The sequence below is a fragment of the Orcinus orca genome, chromosome 1 (genome assembly GCF_937001465.1).
Source record: "Orcinus orca chromosome 1, mOrcOrc1.1, whole genome shotgun sequence".
NCBI classification, from domain to species: domain Eukaryota; kingdom Metazoa; phylum Chordata; class Mammalia; order Artiodactyla; family Delphinidae; genus Orcinus; species Orcinus orca.
Genome location: NC_064559.1, coordinates 53,020,894 through 53,041,848, shown reverse-complemented (window position 1 = coordinate 53,041,848; position 20,955 = coordinate 53,020,894). Strand labels below are relative to the sequence as shown.

The following is a 20,955-nucleotide window of genomic DNA, read 5'->3' as shown; positions in this document are numbered from 1 at the left end:
AGGGCTGCCCCATCTTCTGTTCACCTGCCCATTACTCTCGCATGAAAAGAAAGAGGCTGCTATTATGGTCTGGGCGGGGGGAGGGTTGTTGGTTTGTTTGTTTGTTTTTGGCTGCACCACGCGGCATGCAGGATCTTAGTTCCCTGACCAGGGATCAAACCCATGCCCCCTGCTTTGGAAGCGTGGAGTCCTAACCACTGGACCGCCAGGGAAATCCCGAGGCTGCTGTTATGTTTAAGCCAGTATACATAATAGTTAACCTACCCCCAGCTAATACTATAACTAACTGCTTACTATCAAGTGCTTGTTAACTATCAACTTCATACGTCAAATTAATGACACCGTTAACTTGGTGACATGGGTTTGAAGCTGCAAATTTTAAAACATACATACACATATACTCACCTCTTCATTTAATTTTCAAACCTATTTAGTAAGAACTTAGTTTATATGTGAGGTTGACCTGGTATTAATAATTTCCTTAGTGCCCCCCAAATAATGTGATTTTTGGACAGGAGGTCACTAATGAGGTATTTCCACCTCCAAACGAAAATTTATTTGATTATCCCAACATCTCCCATGTTATCTTCTTTGAAGAGAGAATAAATTTAAACAATCACAGTTAAGAAATTCAGCCTCATATCCAGTGGAAGTAAAAATGACACTAAGATTGCTCTTTTTGAAACGACAAGGTCCTACTGTATAGCACAGAGGACTATATTCAATATTCTGCGATAAACCATAATGGAAAAGAATATTTAGAAAAAGAACGTATATATATGTATAACTGAATCACTTTGCTGTACAGCAGAAATTAATGTAACATTGTAAATCAACTATACTTAAATTTTTAAAAAAAGAAAAACAGGTGAAATCTTTAAAAAAATGCTCTTTTTGTATGTTAAACTATTTCATCATAGTATTTTTGAAAGGAGTTACTAATGATTGGTTGAGAATTACTAGTTTACTCAAAAATCTGCATCTCCAAAAATATAATTTAAGAATAAGTGAAGAAATTGAGAACTTATATCAAGGATGTCAATCTCACACAATGCCAGAAATAAGACCCCAGTCAAGTGTTAAAGGTTTTAAAGATATTGTGGTGTCCAGCTCCTCATAGATCACCGTGAACTCCCATAGTGCTCTACCTACCCACCGCTTACCTTTGGGTCAGTGTATGACAGGAGATGTGGTGGGTGATTACAAGCCCAAGCTCAGGCACCAGGCTGCCTAAATCTAAACCCTGGCTTTATTATTTACTAACTTTCCTCCTTGGTAAATACATAAAACAAGAATAGGACCTACTACGAAGATAAATGAGATAATGCATGTAAGGTGTTAAGTGAGTATCTGGCACATAGAAAGTATTTTTCAAATATTCGCTTTATTGCTGTTGTTATGGTCATTATTTATCATTCTTAAGGAAAGAGATTATCACTGATTTATTTCTGTATCCCCTGACTGGGTTCAATGTCTTAGAAGTAGCGGCTGCTTAATAAATGTTTATTGAATAAATGAATCACTGGTGAAATAGCAAGTCCCTACTATATAATGAATACACACACACACACACACATATATATACATACATATAGATGCTATAAGTTGATCCCATTAATTTTCACTGAGTATATCTTGCACTCATTTAAAAGATAGCATCACATACAAATACATACACACAATTAAAGATTTAAATGTAAAGGTGAAGTCACAAAAGTACTTCAACTTTATTTTCATAAATCAATTTTGAAGCAGGAAAAACCTTTCTAAATATGACCCCAAAAAAGTGATTTTGGACAGAAAATCCTAAAAAAGTAAAGCGCTCCTACAAATCAATAAGTGGGTATCAAAAATCCAACAGGAAAATGTGGAAAATCCATGACAAAAAATAATCACAGATTAAAGGATATTCAACTTCATTTATAATGAGAAATGCAAATAACTACTATACATTTTTTCACCTCTCAGACTGGCACATATCCAAAAGTTTGGAAACACACTGGGCTGGTGACAGTGTGGGGAGACAGGCACTCTCATACATTGCTGGTAGAGTAATCGGTACAACCTCTAAAAGAACAATTTGTCGATATCTATCAAAATTACAAACCATATACCCTTTGACCCAAAGCTTCCACTTCCACAAACTTTCCTTACATATATTCTCTCCACAGGGCAAAATGACAATGTTATTCATTGCAGCATTATTTGTAACAGCGAAAGACTAGAAATAATCTAAATGTCAATCTATAGAGGTTTAGTTGAATCAATTATAATTTATCTATAGAAACCTATGCAGCCATAAGAAATAATGAGGAAGGTATTTATATACTATAAGGAACAGGAGACAGCAAAACGTGGCCTGAAGACCAAATTCAGCCCACTGCCTGTTTTGGTACAGCCCACAAGCTAAGAATAGTTTTTACATTTTTAAATTATTGGAAAAAATCAAAAGAAGAATAATGTTTCATCACATGAAAGTGATATATATTTCAAATTTCTATGTCGATAAATGAAGTTTTATTGAAACACAGCCACACCCATTTATTTACAGATTGTCTGTGGCTGCTTTCAGGGGACAAGAGCACAGTTGAATAGAGACCCCATGGCCTGCAAAGCCTAAAATATTTACTGTCTGTCCCTTTACAGAAAAAAATTGCCAACCCCAACATAGAGTGTTTCCTAAAGTATTTTGCTAAATGACAAAAGGAAGGTAAAGAAATGGTACATAGTATGCTATAAGGGAACAAAGGAGAAAATAATTATATATGCAGAAAATATCTCTGGATATTTCAATGAGAGAAATTGCATGGCTGGGAGGGGGTGGGGGACAGCATCATTTCTCCCATTATATCCCTTTCATCTTTTGATTTTTTTAATTAGATTGATTCAAATTGATTTCAGTCATATATTCAAATATTTAAGACTTTTGTAAAATGAAAGTTCAACTTCAAAATTAAACAAGGCATAAAATAATAGGGAAACACGTGAGGTGATGGATGTGTTAATTATCTAAATGGGAGGAATCCTTTCACAATGTATATGTATATCAAACCATCACACTGTACACTTTAAGTATCTTACAATTTTGTCAAATATACCTCAATTTAAAATTTTTAATTAATAAATTCTAATTTACATATCAAAAAATAAACAAGGCATCACTTCATCGGTGGAATTAAAGTATTCAGTATTGATAGGTATATTTTAGATATAACTGATGGGGATATCATTTGTAAACAAATTTTCTGGAAACTGACTTAGTGTATATGTGAAGAACCTTTTAAAAGTGCATAGCCTTGGGACTTCCCTGGTGGCACAGTGGTTAAGAACCCGCCTGCCAATGCAGGGGACATGAGTTCGAGCCCTGGCCCGGGAAGATCCCACATGCCACAGAGCAACTAAGCCCGTGCACCACAACTACTGAGCCCACGCTCTAGAGCCTGCGAGCCACAACTACTGAAGCCTGTATGCCTAGAGCCACAACTACTGAAGCCCACGAGCCTAGAGCCCATGCTCCGCAACAAGAGAAGCCACCGCGATGAGAAGCCTGAGCACCACAACAAAGAGTAGCCCCCACTCGCCACAACTAGAGAAAGCCCGCACGCAGCAACAAAGACCCAACGCAGCCAGAAGTAAATAAAATTTAAAAAAAAAAAAAAAAAGGTGCATAGCCTTTAACTGAGTAGCTCTACTTCTAGGAATGTATCTTAAAAAATCAGCCAAAGGTTTATACAACAAGATGTTCGAATGGTATAATTTATAATGGGTGACAAATCTGTACATAGCCTATATATTCAACAACAGTGAACTGGTTAAATAAAATGTGATACATTCATATAATAGAATATAGTCCATTTTTTAAATGGTATGTTTTAATGCTATGAGAGTATTTCACCATATACTCTTAAGGGGAAAAGAAAGAAGTACTTGTATATGTAATTTAATTTGATTTTTAATATCTACGCATTGAAAATGCTAGAAATAAATATATCAAAATGTTAACAGGCATTATCTTTTAGTGATAGGATTATGGGTGTTCTTCTTTTTCTTTGTACCTTTCTGAACTTAAGTGCTATAAAATGAGTATATGTCACTCATACAATTGGGAGGGGTGAGTGGTGGGGATGCCAGTTACTTTTTTAAGCAGAAGCGGGCACAGCACTTGCCTTTTTCCTTCCATAGTAGAGCAACTTAGTGAATTTCTCCACAATCTGCGCAGGCGTCTCCACGCTGGGGGGAACCTCCCCAGTGAGCAGGTTCGGGGTCCCCAAGCTCAGTACTGGCCAGTCCTCATCCGTCAGGTTGATGAGGTTGGCCACAGGCGGCTGCCGCTTGTACTTCTCCAGCTTCTTGCAGTCCTGCACCAGCAGCTCCGCGATGTCAGACCCCACCACGGACTGCAAGGGAAAGAGGGCCATCCTGGGAGAGAATCCTATTCATCCTCATGCTGGCAGCCCAGGCTGAAGAAGGAAGGCACCAGAGCACCTGCCCTCTTCAGGAAGAGGCTGACGTGCAAACACAAGACAGCCCCTTCTTAGATTGTTGTAATTCAAACTCCAGCTTCACTCTCATGCTTGCTTTCTGCCTGTCAGGAGCCACAACAATGACCAGAAATATGCACACTCTCCCAGGTGTATCATCTGCTTAGCGCAGTAACCCAAGAACTAGGCGATAACCCCAGGCTAGTGGAGAAGGGCAGGGGAAAGGTTAGCATTAGCAAACTGGCATTGACATCTGAGCAGTTTTTCCCCTTGAGGCCATTTGTTGCTTCTTTAATGTTACCTTTTATAATCAATCATGCCACAAGCCAAATCTTCTCTCTCCCAGGAAGACTTCAATTCCAACCCAGCCTGCACCTGCCCACCTGCCAGCGCGGTGATACTGACCCCGTTCTGCCGACAAAGGAGAACCAACAGTTGCCACAGTAGAGCCGAGTCTCTGCTCCCTGGTGTCTCAGATTTGCGACTCTGCGCTGCTTTCTGCTGGCAAAACGTCACGATGTCCACCTTGTGTACATCTTCCCTATGGAGAGATTTCAGGGAGCAAAGAGTGAGGGACAGATTCCTCCCCTGGGTAGGACCACAGTCCCCTCCTACAGTGTGAGGGTGTTGCTGGGGCTGGAGATGGGATAGAAGCCTGACAATCCAGGACGGGGGTAGTGAGTCTATAGCTACAGAATAGTTGTTTCCTTATAGAACAGGAAGGGACCTCAGAGATTCTCTCGTCCACCCTCTCCATTTTACAGAGGAGGAAACTGAGGCCCAGAGACCTGAAATGACTGTTTGGTATCAAGGAAGATCACAGACTTTGGGCTCAGACAACCCTGCGCTTAAATCTAGCCAGCCACTTCTCAGCTTACACAAGTTTCTTATCTCCTCTGAGCCTCTGCTCTTTTCGCTAAAATAGGAATAGTTAAAAAGTCTACCTCCAACTCAGTATCTTGTAATAACCTATAACGGAAAAGAATTGGAAAAAGAATAGATATATATACCTATGTATATATATCTATATGAGGTACTCTGCTGTACACCTGAAACTAACACAACATTGTAAATCAACTATATTTCAAACTAAAATTTTTTTTAAAGTCTACCTCCGTACAAAAAGGAATTAGCCAATTGTGTAGTGTATATAAGTACCCAATAAACAGGAATTATTATTTGCTTGAAATCATTCAGGGAAATCAATCAAACTGGGACCAGTACCCTAGTGTCCAAATACCCAGCTCGGTGCTCTACCCCACATCTGTACACCTGTGTGTAAGAAATGGAGACAACACTCATTTTTACTTGAAGGAACTGTCAAAATACTATGGGGATTTTCTTGGAGGGGGAAGCTTCAGGATAAGAACACATTTACACAGTAGTGATGATATTGTAAGGGCTTTGGGGTGCATTATCTCACCTCTGACACCAGCTAGGACTCCTCTCTCCACGACAAAGAGCATCCTGAATATTTATCGGTAACATGACTAGCAATGTAAAAGCAGTTCTAGCTCAATCCTGCAGAGGGCAGACTTGCACACTGTCCAGTAACTCAAATGCTGGCCATGTTACTTACCTCTCCAGAAAAAATTTTTCCATATGATCCACTTGCCTATGATTTCCCAGGCTGTGTTCCACTCTTCTACCAGTTTAAGTACTACTAAGTACACAGAACGCTAAAACCCCTTACCATGGAGGCTTTGTAAAATAGAACTGATTTCAGATTTTTAAACCTTTAAGTTAATTTTTCTTTCTGCCTTTCAACACTCAAATTGCTTGTCAAAATGGCTCAGGCCACATTTGGCTCCAACTTGTAGCACGGAGATTCCACTCCAATGGGGAGAGACATTTTCTTTCAAGGAAGTCAAGAACAAATCCCCAAAATGCTGATCTGGGCAGGAAGATTTTATAGGTTTCAAAAGCCCTTATTTTGCAGCTCTCATGGTAATTTACCTAATCAGGGGTCCTGAGAAAGTCCTCATCTTTTCTTGTTCCTCAGAATCATTAAGAATAACCTGGAACAAAAAATCAAGTTTGGTCTTTAAGACTATGTCCCCCCAGTGCCCCATTGCTCAGTTAAGTCCAGCATCAGAACCCAGAGCCATGATCCTAGGATGTGGCTCAGTGCCTCATGGAGAAAGCAGAGGACAGAAATGAGCTCTCTAGTTGCTGAATATGACCCAATAGCATCTCATGAAAAACAGAAGTCTAGCATTACTTCTCTCACAGAAGAGCCCCAGCCATTCCTTCATACACACACACACACACACACACACACACACACACCAATCCATAGGGTGCCTGGCCCAGTCCCCTCCAAGAGCACCCTATTCCTGGAGATGCCCAGGGCTCAGGCAAAGGGAATCAGGGAGCAGGGTGCTGACATTCCGAGGACACAGAATCTTGTTTACCTCCATGCTGTGCAGTTCAACAAGGGCCGTCTGTCCATCACTGAGAGATCTGGGACCCACACACACCAGCTGACCTCCTGGCCCAAAACTCACAGGCACGTGAGGGATGTAGAACTTCATGGGTGTCTTGGGACCAGCTGCCGAGATGTCCTCTAACCAACAGACACAGATGGACACTGTTAGCATTACTGCCACTGCTTTGCTTTACTTTAGAAATACTCCACAGACACACTTCTTTCCAAATTCCACCTGGGACCAAGATAAGATTCTGGATGGGCTACATAACTAGAAGAAGCCCATGCTCCAATAAGAGCTGAACCTCTGAGAATATGTCAGAATATAATGCAAGGAGTTGATGGTTTGGTGCAAATGATAATGTACCAGGGCCAGACTCCCAGCAATGGTGACACGCTGGGAACTCTGGTTCTCATAGCCCCAGTACTCAGGGCAAGTCTCCTACATCCAGACCTTTGTGACCTGCCTTCACTTTCCCAAACTGACTCTGGTCTTTATTTTCTTCACCTATTACCTAACAGTACCTCTGAGTTCTGCCTCTCCCAGCCTGGTGATGGCTAGGGGCAGTGTTCCCTTCCAAGAATCAGCCATGATGCAATCTCCAGTACCAGAGAAAAGGGGGGAAATGGAGCCAAAGTTGGCCACTCTGCTCAGGAGACCTACCTACAAAAATGAGGCAGACAAATGGTCTGCTCTTGGAAATACAGGGCAAAGGTGACTTTCCAAGACATGTGCCACCCAGCCCTCTTCTCAACAGACTCAGCCAACTCCTCTGATCACTTCAGTACCCACCAGCCTGAACTGGACTCCAACCCGCTGCAGCCATGGGGTCGCACAGCTCACAGGCATCTGTCATGTACTGACTGAGCTCATAGCTGCTGGAGGTGAGACCAGACTCGTGCTGCCGGAGAAGGTTGGACTCCTCGGTCAGTGATGGCTGAAATTAAAAACAACAAAACACATGGGAAGAATCAGAAGCGCTTTCAGAGAGACGGTCCTCCCAAGTGTTTCTTCAAAGCAACAAAATTCAAACTTTCAAATAAATATAATGAATGTGGATGTGCTGAAAGGAAAAGAAGGGATCATTCAATTGACAGGTGTTTGCTAAAGGATTCACTGTGGCCTAGTGGGAAGCATGCAGGTCCTGGGGTCAGGGAGGGTGAATTCAATCCCAGCTTTGTCAATACCAAGTGCTGTGAACTTGAACAAGTGACTTAGACTCGCTGAGCTCAGGACCTTTATCTGCAATGTAGATAATCATACCTACCCTATATAGTTCAAGTACTTACTCTTGCATTCATTCACCAACTGTTTAATGAGCACTTACTATGCTCCAGGTGCTATGCTTTCCCTAAGGATACAGGTGTGCAAGAAATTCACGGAATTTACATCCTGAGGACTGTAAAACAATGGATGCAAACAATGGATACAAAAGCTCTTTGTCCACACTGTAAAGTGCTGTACGTGTGTATGGCTGCTGTTACTGTGTTGTTGTTACTGTTAGTCATAATAGGTGCCCCGCCCTGTGAAGCATCAGGTGTACAGGAGAAACTGTCCCCACAAATCATACAAATCTCATCAGGGATACAAAATTAATACAAGACTGTCAAAAATGAAGAGCTTTTCTCTGTAGTATGTTTGTAACTTTTCCATAAATCTAAAATTATTCCAAAATTTAAAGTTTATTGTAAAAAAAATTCAAGAGCTCCATTTTGTAACCCAGCTGGTACACACAGTAAGATTTTAGAAAAGAGAGATGGAAGAGTCAAGAAAAGTTCTGCTTTTCAGACCTGAATTAAAAGATTCTAGCAACTTCCCACTTCCTGGGTAAACCGAATTGCTAATCCACTGGGATACCGGTGACAGCCTCTTCTCTTTCCTACCTTGGAGTGACTTGGGTGACATTTCCTGATCCAGCCAACTTGGCAAAAAAAATGCAAAAGGGCCAGATCAGGGCCCCAGATCCAGAAGACTGAAACAGGGAGCAGGGAAAGGAAGAGGTGGGTAGAGGCTCTGCCAATTGGGGAGGAATGGGACCCCTCAGACTGCTGGCCACTGGGGACCCCGCCCCACGGGGCCCTGCTCCGCCCCTACTGATGAGGGCAGGTGTGATGCACTGTCACAGACCACCAGCTCCATGTCACTTCAGGTTACCTTGTTTTTCTGGGCCCCAGTTAGCGGACTCTCCACAGATAAGTCCCCAGGCCTCTCCTGTCCAGAGTTAGAAGCAGGGCTGTCTTTATAAGGGTTCCAACGCTTAGATCTGCGGCAAAATGACAGGAGCAGGTGAGAGGGGGTCCAGGGCAGGCCAGCAAGGCTGAGCTGCTCTCTGCTGGAGGCTGTTCTGCTGCAAAGCGTGGGCAGGTGTCGGGTTGGCCCGTGTGTCGCAGGGAAAAGCCTTGTCCTCCATTTCTCCGCCTCAGTCTATTGGACCAGAAAAACAGGAGCTCCTGGGGTTCACAGTACAGTTACTAGAAGTGGCCCCAAACCCTGCAGAGGAGGCTTAGTCTCTGTAGCCTGACGTCCTGGAATAAGTTAAATCAGAGCAGCTGGGCTGGTGAGTTCCAGGCAGGGTTAAGGCACCAGGTCTAAGGGCACCAGACGGGTGCTTGAACAAAATGCTGTTCCCTGCTCACCTTATCCCATGGGAGAGCCCATTCTCAGGGCACAGGAGGGGGCAGAGGAGAAGCACCCCAGCCCCAGGCAGGACCCAATCAGGAGAACTTCTGCAAGGCCACATCTGTTCCGAGGCCAACATAGAATTAAGGCCCTCCTCTAAGATGGACCTCAAGTAATCTCACAGGTTTTGGGAACCACCTCTCAGAATTAAGAATCCCTCCTCCTAGTGTCCATGGGAACAGCTGGTCCCAGCCAACCCAGGCTACTCTCACACTCCTGTGGCCAGAACAAAAGCAGACGGGCTTCTGAAGATGAGGGACCAGCACCAGATGACATAAGGTTTGCCTAACATAGCCTGCGTTTGGCTGAATCATGTTGAACCGGCCTCTCCTTTCACACTTACTGGAACTGGGTCTCACTATTTGTTCCAAACGGACTATTCTGGTTTTCATGTTGGTGTTCATTCAGGTACTTTTGATCTCGATAATCTTCATGCGAGATATAAGGACTCCCTTGCCTTGCCACTGCACCCTCAGAAAAAAACAAAATAAAGACAGGTCACTTCCTATTCCTAAAAGTTCAGAAAGACACTAGCAAGCCATGAAGCTGAGTTACTGGAGCACAGCAGGTATAAAAACATACAATCATCCCTCCGTATCCATGGCGGGGATTGGTTTCAGGACCTGGGGAAGTTCAAGTCCCTCATATAAAATGGTGTAGTGTTTGCATATAGCCTATGCACATCCTCCATATACTTTAAATCATCTCTAGATGAATTATAATGCCTAATACAATGTAAATGCTATGTAAATAGTTGCAAATACAATGTAGGTGCTCAGGGAAATAGTTGCCTACAAGCAGCAAATTCAAGTTTTGCTTTTTGGAATTTTCTTTTCTTCGAATATTTTCAATCATCAGTTAGAGGCAGACCCACAGATTCGGAGGGCTGACCATATTTGCCACATTGAGTAAAGTAAAGTTGATAAGTAAAAGCCAACAGTGAAAGTCCATAAGATGCATCTCTCTGAACCAATGAGCACGGCTCTATACAATGGGGATCTTATGTGTGTGCACAGATGTTTGTGTTTTCAACGTTGAAACAGGTTTCTCTTTGCTAGCAGGTCAGAAGATGCCTTTAGTACCTACCTAAAGCCTTACTATTGGTGTAAGGTTTAAATTCTTTTTTTGTACATATCTGCCTCCCTCAGGGTAAATGATGGTCAGACTCATTACAGCCCAGCCACACACTTGATGACTTCACTGTTAAGAACTGGCTTCACTGTTACTTGGTCAGAGACTATAATCTTAGAAGAAAAATATGGATGAAGTACAAACTACCCATAATACTAGTAATGTAGTAACAGTGTCAGTGCCGTCATCTACACGTACAAAGAAAAATGACTCTTTTCTATCTCTTCTTCTCAAGACATTTAGCAGTAGTGTCATTGCTGTGGCCTCATCTGGCCAAGCAAGAAGCAGGTGAGGCTGGGGCTCTACCTCAGCCCAGCAGGAGGCCCAGGGTGAGGCTCCGAGCACGGTCCCTTTGCCCTCTGCCCTATCCGACCAGCTGCACCATCCCAAAGGCTTCTTGGAGATTATTCCGTACCTCCTTCTTCCCGCAGCTGCTGCGGGTGTCCATGGTAGTAATAACTTCCATAAGCATATTCTTCCCTTAGGGCTGGAGAGTGATAGCTTTGATAGAGATCCTCAATGCCCGGCCTAAAGGATCACAAAGAAGACCAGTCATTCAAGGATGAGCATGGTAAAGAGAAAAACCAACGGAGGACTTGACAAACGAAACAACTTCAGAGGACAGAACTGTGACCCCTGTCTAGAATCTGCTCTAAAGCCACGGTTCATTCTGGATCCCATAACCAAAAAATCCAGAATCAGAGCAGGAGTAGGACCGTTGTGTCAGAACAAGGCTGCAATTTTTATAGCAAAACCGTAGCCAAGTGTCTCATTCTCCCTCCCCATGGTCCCTCTTGCTCCTCCAATACACACACAACCAACAACACAAAATATTATCTGAGAAAACCCTGCTCTGACATCACCTTAGGAAACCCCTTCCCAAGAAGACTGTGTAAGTGCCTCACATACCACTGCAATTCCCATGCATATTATAGATGGCAATGAGATGAAAAAGTCAAGTTGGACCATCTTAAATCTGATTGCTTTTATTGCCTCTGTCCTTAACATACCTTCCTTCGAGAATTCAACAAAGGAACGTCATGTTGTTAGTATCATTATCAATTAATAATTCTTTACTATTTCATAGGGGCAGAATTCTTTACAATAATTGTCATAATTTCAACCCTAAATCTGGAGGCAGGAAAACATCACCCCACCTGAAAAAGTTAAAGTAGAAAATAGATGGCTTGCAACATTAAATATGAAGTCCAGGAGGAGGAACTCCAGATTCTCCAGATTCTCCTAGAATTACCTCACTGAGACCTCTTCGTTCTGAATTTGGAGCCTACAAGCTTGTATTTGCTTTCTCTGATTTTTTTTTAAGTTCCCATTCATTCACTCAATACATTGTTTATTTCTGTACCCATCACACTCTAGGTGATGTTCTAGGCACTAGGGCTCTTCTTGGTGCTGGTGGGTCAGTGCTAACCCTGGGTCAGAGTCTTCCAAAGAGGATAAGGAACTTTTTATAGAGATCCATAGGAAAAGCTTTTCCAGAGTCTACAAACATTGCCTTTTGTGATCCCAGAGTAAGAGGGTCTCATCTGCTGTCTTGAATTTCATCATTCTTTCTACCCTCTCCCCCCATCACCCAACCACATTGTGATGGCTTCTTTAAGAAGCTCCCCTAGGGGATAAAGAAAGGAAAATATTATATTTTCAGTCACCAAAATCCAATTTGGGAGAGGAAAGGGTATAGCTAAGTCAGTGTAGTAGGGTGGAGAAGGAAAAAGAAGAAAAAGAGGAGAAATAAAAGGAAAAGGAACAAGGAAAAGAGCAATCTGTTTGTAAGCATTTAGGAGAGCTGGGTCAATTCCAGCTCTAAACCCATACCTTGAATACAACTGACTGGGATAACCACCTTTATAATAGTCAACCCTGGACACAGGTGGATGCCATTCCCCAGGCCTGGACGCGTAGTGAGGCTGCTGGTGGTCTGCCCCAGGGTCCTGCTGTGGCTGGGGGCTCCTGCCCATATCTTGTTCTTGTTGGACCCTCTCTCCATTGTGCCAAGAGTGACGAATAGGCCGATAGTATCTATCTCTCTGAAGCCCTCGGTCTGGATCCCTTGATGGTGCTGGGGGCCTCCCCTCTGGCTGAGGTGGCCACTGGGGAACCCAAGGCTTCATCCCTGACCTTCTGAATTTCTCTCGTGTTTTGAGTCAGTTGTGTAGTTATTTTATCTTCCTACAGACAAAACAGAAAGAAAAAAATTGTCATCATTTTAGGCCTATATCCAAACATGAAGGTTAATTAGGTTTTGTGAAAGAAGCACCTATGGTCCTCAAAATCTTCTATCTAAAACAAACCACACAGGCACTGATACAGAGATATCTGAAAAAAATCTTAAGGAGATATTTGAAATAAATAACAGGCTAGACAACTATACTGATGTTGCTATAAAAATTAAAAAGTATATCTGGAGCAACAATAGATGTGGGAGGCATAGGAGAGAGAACAGTAATAGATGAAGCTCCAAAACACTATCAAAGTATCCCAGTTAGATACATGTGTGCTGGACTTCCCTGGTGGCACAGTGGTTAAGAATCTGTCTGCCAAGGCAGGGGACATGTGTTCGATCCCTGGTCCGGGAAGATCCCACATGCCGTGGAGCAACTAAGCTCATGCACCACAGCTACTGAGCCCGCGTGCTGCAACTACTGAAGCCCGTGCACCTAAAGACTGTACTCTGCAACAAGAGAAGCCACCGTAATGAGAAGCCCACACACCACAACGAAGAGTAGCCCCTGATCGCCACAACTAGAGAAAGTTCGCGCGCAGCAACGAAGACCCAACACAGCCAAAAATAAAATAAAAATAAAATAACAATTTAAAAATACATGTGTGTTCACATATTCCACCAGTAAATGTTTATTCAACATTTACTATGGAGGCCCTATGCTCTCATAGAAATAGAGTGGGCCTTAGACAGAGCTAGACCACAGTTCAAATCCTAACTCTGCCACTTATTAGCTAGTTAAATTTTTCAAGCCTTAATTTCCTTACCCATAAAATGAGGACCATAATGAGTTGACAGGGTCACTGTCAGAGTCAGAGATCCTTACACTCTGGCTGGTATATAGTAATTGTTCAATAAATAACAGTTAGTGTTATCAGAGATAAAGATTAGGGTAGTGTGAGCAGCTGAAGACATTTCCTAAATAAAAAGGAGCTTAAAGTGACCTCAAGAGACATCTTTTCTGAATCCTTGAAGTCTTAGAAGAACTAGGCCCTATAATCTGGCCATTCCTGCCCCTGCTCCAGGGGAGGCGATGAGACGCAAGTTTGGGATTGCTTCCCTGACAAACTAGAGAGCCGTGTCTCAGTAATCTTCCTGGCTGGAGATTTTAAAACCTGGAAGTCTCCCCAGCATCAAACTGATTTTCCCCACTTATCCTTCAAAATGGGAAATAGCTCCAGAGGACAAGATACCTTCCAAGCTTCTCTGCTTATATCACAGAGCAGCACCCGCGTCCAGCTGCCCCCAAAGAAAAAGCACACATCACACCTTACTGCTGCTCAGGAGTCTCTCGTGTCAGAATACACAGCTCAGTCACACCCCGTGTTTCTTCTCCCTTGGGAACTATTTTACGTTGAAAAGTTCTGATCGGATCCAGTCAACTTGCTCCCACTCCTGAAACTCCCAGCCCAATATAAAAATGAATATCAGAACAAAAGGTCAAAGGGTGTGTGTTGAAATCAAGACGTCACACTGCTCGAACGCGGCAGAGCCAGGGTCCACAGCTATGAGCCGAGAGCTGTAAGCAGAACATACCAGAAGAACAAAGCACAGAAGTGCCTTCCACCTCGAGAGCAATCCAGCTCAGGAAAACCTGCACCTTCCTTCCCGTGTCAGCCCACTTGCTTGAAAAAGTCAGGTGCGATGAGAGCCTTTTCCAGCAAATCCCAGCAGAGGCCAAATGCCCCGGACACAGTGAAAGGCTAAATGGGTTTTTCCTGAAGGCCCACGGAACTGGATAGCATTTGGACACAAGGAATTTCAACAAGAAGAAAGCTTCTTCCACCTTGTTCCCAGATATTTTCACTAGACAGCCCTCCTCCGACTGCAAAGGCGCAATACCCAGTCCCTTTGCCAAAGTCAACTACAATTGATTTTCGTTGCCAAGATATCAACTCCAGCAGGTTAGACCTCAGGTTACAATTAAGGACCCCAAATGAAAAGCACCTAAGATTCTCCAAATGAAGGCATTACATCTACGGTGACAAGTCATACTCACACATCACGTAAATGACCTTCCCTGGTCCCACTAAGGCCAGTATTGCCTATCCTAATTTGACAGCACAGCAAGTACAGCCAAGACAAAGCAAGCAAGGGCGCTAGCATTCCCACACACCTGCTCTGACGGCTCTCCACCACCTTCCCTCAGCGCAGCTCCAGGAGTGTCTGCTCTCCTCCTGGACACTGTCAAAGTCCAGGTGCCACATCTACCAAGACTTACCTGGCCCTCAGATCTACAGCCTGTCAGCTACCTTTGCCACGGCCTCCATGGAGCCGATTCACGAGGGCAAAGTACAGCGCAGCTCCCCCAGTCGGCCAAATACTCCGGCTTGGAGTATTTGCTCACAACCCTGTCAGAGGCTGCTGCTTCTGTTTGCCTGGTCGTAGGCTGAGCCAGGTTCACTCACATGTGACATGTGACAAAGCATCCAGACCCCCACAGCAAACAAGGAGCAGAGACCCGAGGGAGAGGAAGTGCAGAAAGCCTTGAGGCAGCCTGACCCGGGGAGAAGAGCGTGGCCTATGGGCTGTGAACTCCTGGCTCGGCCATGAGTGGGTCTATCGCTCAGCCTCTCAGCTTCTTCTCTAAAAGGGGAATAACAGTACTTAGCTTATGAGGGTCATCGTGAGGAGTACAGGCAGACCTCAGAGATATTGCCAGTTCAGTTCCGGACCACTGCAACAAAGCGAGTCACAAGAATGTGCTGGTTTCCCAGGGCATATAAAAGTTACGTCTACACTGTACTGTAGTCTATTAAAGTGTGCAATAGCATTATGTCTAAAAAACAATGTACCTTAATTTTAAAACATTTTGTTGCAAAAAAAAATGCCAAAACAATTACAATAATAACATCAAAGATCACAGATCACCAAAACAAATGTAATAATAATGAAAAAGTTTTAAATATTGTAATAAATACCGAAATGTGATGCAGAGACACAAAGCAAGCGTTATTGGAAAAACGGCACCGACAGACTTGTTTGACGCAGGGTTGCCACAAACCTTCAGTTTGTAAAAAACACAGTAAAGTGAAGCGATATAAAACGAGGTATGCCTGTAAATGTTGGCAAGGTGGCACATGATATATAATTATGTATGCTCTTTAAATAAGTATTATCTGTTCCTTTCAAAAGAGATGAGCTAATTCTACTGGTTGAGGCAGGCAGAGTGCTCCCTGGTGGGTAGTAAATGCCCAGTTTGGGTTTTTCTCATTCATGTTTCTCTTCATTGGATTCTGGTTGTGCATCAGTTGTGCTATCTAGATGGAAGGCAAATTTAAATTCCCAATATTGAACTGAAGGCACTGAGAAGTTTTCTATTACAAGAAAGTAATTTCTTTGTTTGAAAAATACATTTCTTTAGGTAAGTACAGAGTAGCTCATGTCCACTTTTGAATTAATATTTTAAAAGTCAGCAAATCATCATGCTGTACACCTTAAACTTATATGTTATATGTCAATTATATCTAAATAAAGCTGGGGGTAAATATAAATAAAACTCAGAATTTGCTCTAAAAAGGCTCAGATCGTTTATTCTTTCTTTCAACAAACACTGAGTCCTTATTATGTATCAGGATTTGACACACATAGACATGAAGGACACAGCCCTTGGTTCTAAAAAGCTTCGAGCAAATTAACTTCTCATGTTGTTATTAGTCCAGGGAAGACCGCCACGGTTGGTCTCATGGTCAGATAGGGTAAGGTACCGAAGCTATAAGACTTTGTCACGGCCCTACAACTGACTCCTAGGACCTGACAACTGAGTGTAGAATTCTCTGACTCTGGGTCATGGTTTCTTACCCCACTGGTGAGGTTTGACTCACTAATGGCTGCACTGCCATTTTTAATCCTCCTGGGAAGAGGTACTGGAGAAGGACACACACATTGACAGCAGGAGTCAGAACATGGTTGATTATGACACAGACTCAGATATCAAATTATCTGTCCCAATATCTCACAATAACATTCAGAAAAATCTGATGTAACTCTGTTGGCTTATAACATGACGTTAGTCCTGCCCTATAACACCAGCTACATTACTGAAATGTTGACTTTGGAAGATACCTTACAGGTTATTTTAGCAACTTCACTTCGTTGGTAATAAAACTAAGATCCAGAGAGATTAAGTGATTTACCCAACGTCACAAAGCTAACTAGAAACTCAGTTAAGATTATATTGATGTACTGGACCTGTCTTGCATTGGGCTTACAAGAGCTGATTATTAAATATTCAGGAATTGTGTGAGCCAGTAGTTAGACCATTGATCATTTGAAATCCACCACAGTGAGTGTATTTACACCACAGAAATTGGCAAGTGCTACAAAGCCAGGTTGTTGTTGTTTTTCAGTAATCAGTTTATTGGCATAATGATTACAACTCCAAACTCCTAACTCCTATTCCAGTGTTCTTTCAACCACAGAATTGTCATTCTTTTACAAGCCTTCATTGCACGTCTCTGGTTTAAACATCTAGCTCAGTTATTCCAAATGCTCCTTTTGTGACATCCCAAAGCGTCCCTAATTATCTCAAGTGTTATTATGAAACTCTTCAAACACTCACCAACCAAAATTAATTTTAATTAGTTTTAATTATTTTATATAGACCTATGGCATACCACAGTTATATGGGTCATGGAATGAAATAGATCGCGTGGGATCTCACCACTCCAAAAGTTTGGGATTTATCAGTCCCTGCCTTCCCCAGCCCCATATATCAACAGTTACTAAGTCTTTCAATCTGGCAACTCAAGTCTTCCTGATTCCTAACAAAATTCACTCAGTTTGAGAATACATTAGCAGCTCATCCCCAACAGGAGTTGGGCTAAAATTGGTCTTGTCACCTCAAGTCCTGGCTGCAGTGCCCTGGCATGATCCCACAGGCTCCCACATGCTAGAACAGTTATAGTCTTCACATTATCTCTTCCCCAAGTGTCCTGTCCTCTTGCCCGATTCCTGCTCTGCATTCCAACTATCCACTGGAATTGGAGCCCTGGCCAGTTGCTAATTGTTGTGAATTTCCTTTCCCAGTCCCTGCCACCCTTTCCAAATGTCAGACCACTAAGAGGATCTTGCTTCAACCAGGAATAACTACCCTAGTTTGACATCTATCTAACGAAAGCATCATCACTGCTAATGATGCTGCTAATCTCTTCCCACCAGAATAGTGCTGGTAGATGTGAACACCCACCTAGATCTAGGTCAGGTTTGCCATGAATCCGTGAGCACTATGATTTAATGACTGTTGACTCTTGCAAGGGACAGCTCAGCAGCTGAGACATGCCCCAGGCTTGACCCCATTTCTTTACTAAAAGTAAAAATTTAGGAAACAAACTGAGAGGCCCTATGTCAACAGATGAACAGTAATTATCTGTCTGGGTAATGGGATTGCAGGTGATTTTATTTTTCTCTTCTTGTTTGTCCATATTTTCTAACTTTTCTACAATAAACTTACATTATTTTAAAAGACAAAATCAACTAGTATTATTTTTGATTAATACTATATCCAAGGCAAGATTCCTAGGTCAGAGGTTATATTTTTGTTAATTTTTATAAATTTCTTTCTAAGAATATTATAGCAATTTACACCCACACCAGCAATGCATGAGAATACCTTTCTTTTTTTTTTAAGTTTTTTTTTTAAACATCTTTATTGGAGTATAATTGTTTTACAATGCTGTGTTAGTTTCTGCTGTATAACAAAGTGAATCAGCTGTATGTATCCATAAATCCCCATATCCCCTCCCTCTTGAGTCTCCCTCCCACCCTCCTTTTCCCACCCCTCTAGGTGGTCACAAAGCACCAAGCTGATCTCCCTGTGCTATGTGGTTGCTTCCCACTAGCTATCTATTTTACATTTGGTAGAGTATATATGTCAATGCTACTCTCTCACTTCATCCCAGCTTACCCTTCCCCTTCCCCATGTCCTCAAGTCTATTCTCTACGTGAGAAGAACTTTCTGAACATTCTTATCCACACTGGCTATTCTTTTTAATATTTCCCAATTAAAGGATGAAAAATAGCAACAACAAAAAATACTATATCCAGGGCTTCCCTGGTGGCGCAGTGGTTGAGAGTCCGCCTGCCGATGCAGGGGACGCGGGTTCGTGCCCCGGTCCGGGAAGATCCCACATGCCGCAGAGCGGCTGGACGTCCGGAGCCTGTGCTCCGCAACAGGAGAGGCCACAACAGTGAGAGGCCCGCGTACCGCAAAAAAAATAAATAAATAAAAAAATAAAAAAAAATACTATATCCAAATGTGGTGTTGTCATGTCAATAACTAATTATGCACTCATGTTGCTAAAATGGAGCAGTGGCTCCCCAAAGCATCCAAGATTGATCGATTGTGCTCAGTCTGCTCTTCTGGAAAGACGACTCTGGAAGTCATTTATTCACTAAGCAACTGTTTTTTGAACACCCATTATATGCCCAGCATTGTCACTTGCACTGGGGATACTGAGATAAATGGCATATAATCCTTGCCCTAGCTTTCAGTCTGGTGGAGCAGTAGAAATTCAAATATGCAATCAATATGCAACGCAATCATTATTCTAATGGGTATAATCACTACTTTTTCAAATAGGAGGAAGCACGGGGGCATGTGCAAAACTAGAAACAGGGAGATGTGCTGTTCAAGGTTAACCCACAAACAGGCAAGACCAATGAATACCTCAACTAGAGCAACTGCAAAGAGGTTGGAAGAGAAGGAACAGATATATGAATATAAAGTAGAATCAACATGAATTGACACTCTGTTGAATGTAGAAAATGAAGGAGAAGGAAAAGTCAAGGACAATCTCAAGTTTTCAGGCTATAAAGACAGGACCACACTGCCCCTTTTGGGGATAATAATCTTGGAAGAGGAGCCAGTTTGGTGGGAGAAGGTGACAACTTCAGCTCTGAACGTGCTAATTGTGAGGGGCCTGTGGACAGAGGTAAGTGTGGTCAGTGAGAAGTCAGTTGTAAGAGTGTAGAGCTTAAGAAAGGGGTCTAAGGAGAGAGACGTGGTGATTGAAGCCACAGGTATGGGTAGTATTGCCTAGGAAAAGCTTGAAGTTAGAAGAGAAGTCCTAGGGAGAAGTTCTGAGGAAGAGCAACATTGAAGAGCTGGACACAGAAAGAGGAGCCTGTGAAAGACATCAGTGAAGTGCCGGAAGGTGGGCAGAAAGCCAGGAGAGGATGGTGTCCTAGAAGGCAGGGGAGGTGATGGCTTCAGAAATGGGAGCGTGGTCAACAATACTGACAATAGGAGAAATACTGAGAGAGGCAACAGTGAAAGTGTTCTCCACACACTGGGTTAACCACCGAGGAGGTTTGATGATCATAACATGAACAATCTCAGTAGAACTATGGTCAAGGGAGTGAGGAATTAGACACAGAAATCACTTACACAGCGAATGGAAAGTAAGGAAAAGGAGAAAGCAAGTAGAATTACTCTTTCGAGAAGCCTGGATGTGAAGAAAAGGGGACAATAGCCGGGACTACTATGAGGCACTTGGGATTGAAGAATTGGTTTAGGGTGGACAAGATGAAAGGGAGTTACATGCTGATTCATACGGAGATTGGAGATACAGAAAGCAAATACAATTACTGGAGGAATAAATCTCAAAAGAGGCTGATCACATTGGATCCAGAGCATAGGAGCAAAAGTTAAGCCTAGCTAAGAGGAAGGGCATCTCTTCCTCTGAGAAAGAGATAAAGGGGGTGAAGACGGGCATGGATGGAGGCAAGTTTGTACAAAAAGGGACTGGATACTGAGACTTCTCTGTGGAGTAGACTGCTAGAGATCAGGGTGAGCATTTAGAGAGAGACCTGAGAAACGTGATGAATGTTTGGATTGGCCCGTGTGGAAACTGGGAGTGGGCTTTAACCAGGAACATGTCCTCAGAGGAACAAGTAGGCAGGAAGTGCAGCTGTTATTGGACCCTTAGACAGATTTGAAACTCCATGGGGACGTTGAGTATCTGTGTTTGGTCCAGGCTATGACCACAGTGCCTAG

The 20,955-nt window shown here is 42.8% G+C and overlaps 1 protein-coding gene across 3 annotated transcripts in view; it reads right to left on the bottom strand.

The window, feature by feature from the left end:
* Nucleotides 1-20,955, bottom strand: part of SEC16B (SEC16 homolog B, endoplasmic reticulum export factor) — a 98,898-nt gene that overhangs the window by 24,684 nt on the left and 53,259 nt on the right. For all 3 annotated transcript variants that reach the window (XM_049715440.1, XM_049715443.1, XM_049715444.1), the window contains exons 4-12: nucleotides 12,554-12,907; nucleotides 11,136-11,248; nucleotides 9,933-10,053; nucleotides 9,065-9,173; nucleotides 7,703-7,847; nucleotides 6,896-7,047; nucleotides 6,438-6,499; nucleotides 4,887-5,022; nucleotides 4,163-4,397 (exon numbers count right to left, since the gene is read on the bottom strand). In XM_049715440.1, the coding sequence (XP_049571397.1) occupies nucleotides 4,163-4,397; nucleotides 4,887-5,022; nucleotides 6,438-6,499; nucleotides 6,896-7,047; nucleotides 7,703-7,847; nucleotides 9,065-9,173; nucleotides 9,933-10,053; nucleotides 11,136-11,248; nucleotides 12,554-12,849 (1,369 nt within the window). In that variant the 5' untranslated portion in view covers nucleotides 12,850-12,907. The remainder of the gene's footprint in view (nucleotides 1-4,162; nucleotides 4,398-4,886; nucleotides 5,023-6,437; nucleotides 6,500-6,895; nucleotides 7,048-7,702; nucleotides 7,848-9,064; nucleotides 9,174-9,932; nucleotides 10,054-11,135; nucleotides 11,249-12,553; nucleotides 12,908-20,955) is intronic.